The sequence below is a fragment of the Charadrius vociferus genome, unplaced genomic scaffold (genome assembly GCF_000708025.1).
Source record: "Charadrius vociferus isolate BGI_N301 unplaced genomic scaffold, ASM70802v2 scaffold228, whole genome shotgun sequence".
Taxonomy (NCBI): domain Eukaryota; kingdom Metazoa; phylum Chordata; class Aves; order Charadriiformes; family Charadriidae; genus Charadrius; species Charadrius vociferus.
The window spans coordinates 3,328,758-3,334,816 of NW_009649864.1; the positions used below are offsets into that span (position 1 = coordinate 3,328,758).

At 54.0% G+C, this 6,059-nt stretch overlaps 1 protein-coding gene across 1 annotated transcript in view; it reads left to right on the forward strand.

Annotated features, from left to right (window-relative positions):
- The first annotated feature begins 41 nt into the window (after nucleotides 1–41).
- RCOR1 (REST corepressor 1) overlaps nucleotides 42–6,059 on the forward strand; it is a 150,926-nt gene continuing 144,908 nt past the window's right edge. Inside the window, exons 1-2 of the mRNA XM_009891091.1 lie at nucleotides 42–55; nucleotides 699–898. Of these exons, the coding sequence (XP_009889393.1) occupies nucleotides 42–55; nucleotides 699–898 (214 nt within the window). The remainder of the gene's footprint in view (nucleotides 56–698; nucleotides 899–6,059) is intronic.

A 6,059-nucleotide genomic window follows, 5' to 3' on the forward strand; every position in this document is an offset into this window, starting at 1 on the left:
CCTGGGGGCATGGGGTCCCAGGGGCGTGATGTCCAGGGGGCATGGGGTCCTGGGGGTATGGGGTCCTGGGGTGCAAAGAGCATAGGGTCCCAGGAGCATGGGGTGCCTGCAGCATGGGGTCCAGAAGGTAGAGGTGTCCAGGGGCATGGGGTCATGGGTACATGGGGTCCTGAGTCTATGGGGTCTGGGGAATACAGGGGCATGGGGTCCCAAGGTCATGATGTGCAGAGGGCATGGGGTCCTGCGGGTATAGGGTCCCAGGTGCTTGGGGTCCCAGGGGTTTGGGGGCCTGGGGTCCAGGGGGTGTAGGGTCCTGGGAGCATGGGGTCCCAGGGTCATGGTGTCCAGAGGGTGTGGGGGCATGGGTCCAGGGAGCATGGGGTCAAGGGGGTATGGGGTCCAGGACACATGGGGTCCTGGGGATATGAGGTGGTATAGGGTGCAAAGAGCATAGGGGCACAGGGTCCTGAGTCTATGGGATCCGGGGGACACAGGGGCCTGGACACATGAGGTCCAGGGAGGCCTGTGCACAGGGACTTTGGGACACCCTGTCTCCTGGCCGCAGGAGGCTGCAGACACGCAGTGCGCCGGGCACAGGGGGTCCCAGGCAGGCGGTGTCACACCTCCCTGCCTGCCCTGGCAGGGGCCAGCCTGGCCCACACCAGTTCTCGGGTCACCCCCCTGCCTGTCCCCCGCAGGTGGTGGTGGCCGCAGGCTGGCAGTGCCCCACAGCCCGTGCCAGCTGCGGGGTCCCACGTGTATGCGCACACGTGCTTGCTGCGGAACTCGTGGCTCTCGCTCCTCTCCCGGATAGTGACATTTGCCTGCAACCCTTCCCGCTGGCAGTCACCCCTCAGGCTTTGGCTGCGGGAGAGTGAGGAGATGGTCGTGTCGTGGGGTGAGCCCGGCACTGCCGGCGGCCCTGCACCACCCACTGCCTCCCTCGGGCGCCTGCAGTCCCTCGGACCTCAAATGCGCGCGTACAGGTAACAGCCGCACGCTGGTAAAGCGAGTGCTGGCGTTACTGGGGTCTGCTCTCTCGTGAGGCCTCCTTATGGACACCAAATCCTGGGATCCACTCCATCCTTATCCCCCCCCAAGCGGGTTCAGAGCATTTCCCTCTTTCGCGCTGTGTGTTTGACCCCGGCGTCTCCTCCCGTGCGCAGCCATTGCCCTCTCAAATCGGGAGGGTGTGATCAGACCCTCTGCAGGTGGGCGATGCCGCTCGCTGTCGGGTTCATGGCTGACAGCTCTGGTTTCTCCATCCTTGGGGTTCCCCAGCCTTCCCCTCGCCAGCGTGGGAGTGCAGCTTCTGCTGATCGCCGCTGGAATGGGTGACACTTGCCACTGTCCCAGCACGATGTGGGGGGGATCGGCTGCGGGGCTCTGTGAAGCTGCTCGGGGTTTGGGGGAGCCCATGGCACTCTGCCAACCCTCCCCTTGACCCCGAGGAGAACAAAGCTGGTGAGGAACAACCGCTGCCTTTGTCGTGCCTCTTCTGAACCTCCATTCAGCCAGGGAAACAATGCTTAAACTGTGCTCGCTTTGCTTTGTAACTTCTTCCTTGCCACGCGATGCTCACACCGAAGCCCCGGGGGTATCCGTGCTGGGGGGATGCGGGCAGGTGGGAGGGAACTGGGCGGGAACCCTGCACGGCACTGTCACGCTCGGAAACTCTCAGTGACCACATCTGAGGGAAGAGAAATCAGGGTAACCTGTGCTGAGCTGCTTTCCTGGTGAGAATTCCGTCCAGCGTTTGTCAGCACGATTCGTCATCTGTGGATCCCCGCAGATCCACCGCAGCTCCTGGTGGCTTGGATGTCAGCCGTGGCATGGAAAATCCTCTTTTGTCGCTTGTGTCCGATTCCAGATGAAAAGTCATTAAAGGCAGCCGCTTCCACCACTCCCTGCTATTGCTGGGGCACTCGCCTGTCAGTTGCATCCTATTACTGTGGGCACGGGATAATTTGTACCGAAGCAGTTTTGGAGCCCAAAGACAAGGGATTAGGAAAGGCAGGTTGCATCCAGCTCTGCAGCCCCCAACATAAGAAGGACATGGACCTGTTGGAGTGGATCCAGAGGAGGGCCACAAAGATGATCCGAGGGCTGGAGCACCTCTCCTCTGAGGACAGGCTGAGAGAGTTGGGGCTGTTCAGCCTGGAGAAAAGAAGACTCCAGGGAGACCTTATTGCCACCTCCCACTACCTAAAGGGGGCCTACAGGAGAGCTGGGGAAGGACTTTTTACGAGGGCATGTAGTGATAGGATGAGGGGGAATGGCTTCAAACTGGAAGAAGGCAGATTTAGATTAGATATAAGGAAGAAATTTTTCACTTTGAGGGTGGTGAGACACTGGCACAGGTTGCCCAGAGAAGCTGTGGCTGCCCCATTCCTGGAGGTGTTCAAGGCCAGGCTGGATGTGGCCTTGGGCAACCTGGTCTAGTGGGAAGTGTCCCTGCCCATGGCAGGGGGGTTGGAACTCAATGATCTTTAAGGTCCCTTCCAACCTAAACCATTCTATGATTCTATGATTCGCATAGTCACAAAGCCAAATTGGCTTTTGCGTAGGAAATTAACGTCTTTGATGTGGAAGTGGGACTGTTTTTCTTGGGCCAAGCTCTCCTAAGGAGTTGGGGGGACCAGCTACAACCATAGGGTGCCTCAGGCCCCAGCACTGGCTTAAAAATAAGCCAGAGTGGGCTGAGTCCTCGTGGCCTCGTGGCTGGTGGGTAACCCAGAGGTTTGTAAAATGTATTTGTCACATGCATTTGAAGCAGGAGCCCGCTTGTAGGAAAGGCAGCCTGTTTGTGGGCTGCGCTGGAGAAAAAGTATTACATTTGCCCACAAAATTGTTTATAGCATGCCCAGAACTAATGATGAATCATGATAGCCCAGAAGGGTTTTAATTTTCCGATATATATTTTATGCGCAGACCCACGGACATGACTTGTTTGTTTGCAGCCCAGCCTGGTTTTAATCAGTTTGAATTAAGTAACTGATCTTATTACTGATCCGACTATGAGAGGGCTTATCACAGGTTCCTTGGCACATGACGAAGATTACTCTGTCAATGTGAGCGTGTCTGAGTAATGTGACATGCCCTCTCGGAGCTATTTTTTTCTTCACCCTCCTCCAGGATGTTGATCCTTCGGTTTCTCCAGCCAGTGGCCAACTAAAACCTGCCTAACGCTACCAAAACCCAGCCACATAATGGGACGAAAGGAAAAGCTCTGCCGTTTCTTGTACAACATGTCATTTGTTCCCTGAGTTTGTCATTAAATTGAGGGCAGGATCGTATTGACTTAATGGACATGATTGTGGGTGTAATTAAAAGCAATATGAAAATAGGCAGTATCAGCGAGGAACATAGTTAATGTTTAGCACTGGTTTTGAGCGCAAGAGGAAGGATGGGCAAAGAGTACATCCCTAGTTTTGAAAAGGGCTGAAAGCTATGGGTTTTACTCCAGTCCTGGCAAGGATTTTGTGTGCAGGTTTGACTCTGAACATCTACCAGTCTCCTGTCTCGAAAGCAGGCTCAGGACCAAAGGTCAGCAGAGTTCGGACAACAGCCCCGGACCTGTGGTGGGCTGGAGCAGCAGAGCTGTTTTAAGCCTCTGGCTCTGGGGTCTTCATCAACAAGTCGGATAGAAACACCTCGTGTTGCATTTAGCTGAAATTAAACATCTTCAGAGAGAAGTAATGCGTGAGGAGGGTCAGGGGTTTGCAGCAGAGGCTCAGGGCTGCAATATACACACTGCGTATCCCCCTCCCACCGCAGGTACATCATTGACCCCCAATTTAATCTTGCTGTGCCCCCAGCATCCCATCTGCAGAAGGGGTGCAGTGACGCCACTTCAACCATCCTGTTTTAGCCAGTGAGCTCTTTAGGTCAGGGATGATATGCAAGCGTGTTGGTTTGGTCCTTGGGGTCCTGGGTCTGTGTGGGGACCCCTCTGCTCTGCTGTGTTAGACAGGGGACAGAGGCTCTCATCTGGTGCTGGCCTGCAGGGAGACAAGAAGGCAGAGCTGCTGGTGGTCACTACGTCGGACATGTTCTTCTTCTGTGAGGACGTGCCAGGTGAAGAGGTGGATGGCAGTTCCAGGCACCTCTGTTTAGCTGTGGTGAATAATAGCTGTTGCTGACACCTTGTGGAAGACTTAGATAAACATTTTCTCCAGAAAACTTCCTGTTTCGTTTCCTCTGCTGCTTCTGGTTCCCCACCGGAGGAGCTTATCCTTATTTCTATCATCTCCAGAGCCCCCAGCTGGGAAGCAGCTAGAAGGGCCCTTGGCTGCCTGCAGGACCAGGGGTGGGAGGGCAGCCCTGGAAGGCTGCCTGTGGACTGTCCTTTCCCTCCCCGAGAAGGAGAAGGGCACATCTCCCTGCGTGGTGGTGAGGGCAACTCACCAGGGATGTCTGCTGCACATCGGATGAGGAGAGGAAAGCAACGCCCCTCCTACACCCACCTCTGAGCCTGTAACATCCATCGAGTACATGCCTTTTGTGTGCCTGTTTTGCCCAGCTACATTTTTTGGGGGGAGGGGGGGCATATTGGCAAGTGGCTGTCAACAATCACTCTGTCCTGTCATTTCAGAATCTCAAATTGCTTTGGAAAAAAGACACAGAAGTTTTCCCAGGAAGTTTGAGAAACAAGACCACTGAAGATGCCGCAGAGTTAGCAGTGGCCTGGGTTGGGGCATTGCTGCCGGCTCCCTTGCTGAAACCTTCACACAACATCCCTCTGCCCAGGGGAGGAGTCGTGGCCTTCAGCCCTGTTCTCACCGCTCACCCCCACACTGTCTCGCTTGGCAACCGCCTCTTCTTCCTCCTCAATCTTCTTTTGTGTTACAGGCACTCTCTACTTGCCTGACTTTGTATGAGTCATCATTTTACATGGAGCCTGAGCCACCCGTAGCCCTGGCTGCTTTGCTTTCTCTGCTGCTTTATAGGGTCAGCTCCATCCTGACCCGCAGCATGAAAGAAAATCTGCTTTGGAAACAGCAAAGCGAACAAGCCTTCTCTTGTTACTCTTGTTTCCTGGCTGCTGCTGAGCGAATGTGACACCCTTCCAAAACTCTGCATCCCAAATGAGGCTTGGGAGCCCAAGTGAAGCTCTGGAACACTTCATTTTAGAAAGGAAATCTCTCCACGGGCTCTTGAGGAAGTATGTAGCGTGAGGGTTGACCGCTCTCAAACGTCAGTGCTGGCTGATGGGAGACTGAATAAATGGTGTCACAGATCTGTTGAGGCTGTTGGTGTCCGCTGTTGGGGTAACCCAATTTTTAAGGCTTTGAAACTTATTTTTCATTCTGGTTCCTTAACAAAGAAACGTGTTCTGGCAGAAGTGAGGTGGGCAGCAATGTGATAAGGTCCTTCAGCTGTAGCTATCTCACAAGCCCTTGGGTATGGTCACAGGCTATCATCAGTGTCCTCTTTATTTTGGCTAGGTTGGCAGGGCGCCCCTCATTAAGCCTTGATTTTGGCACCTCTAATAAATGAGCTACATTCATCCTTTCGGAAACCGAGGGAAACTTCCAGAGCCGCAGCAGAGATTAAATTTGATCCAGTATGTTACAGGGGGAAGCTGAAAAGTGTACCTGTCCCTTAAAAGATGAAAAGGTACCTTTTGTGGAGCTTTTCTGTTTTGTAAGCAAGCGGATGACAGGGGTCAGAGAGCTCCTGGCACTGGCAGATGATTGTGGCCTTCAGCTTGATGTTGGTTGTTAAAAATATTATCCCAGATGTATTAATACGACCAGACTGGATTGCATCTGAGCTGAACATTGTGAGCCTAAGGCAGGACATAAATATAGAAGCAAAACAGCCTGACATAAGAGTCATCTGTCCTCTTCTACACAAGAAGCGAAGGGGAAAGAGAGTGAACTTACTCTGTTGCAGTTTTTAGACACTTCCAGGCATTAGCCTGAGCCTCGAAGGCTTCTGTACACTGGGGTCCTGGGGCACAGAAGACCCCACACATGCCTCGCTCAGCCCCTAGCGCACTGTGCCACAGGACTGAGCACTCAGCACATTTTTAACCCGGGGTTAGATTTGCCTAG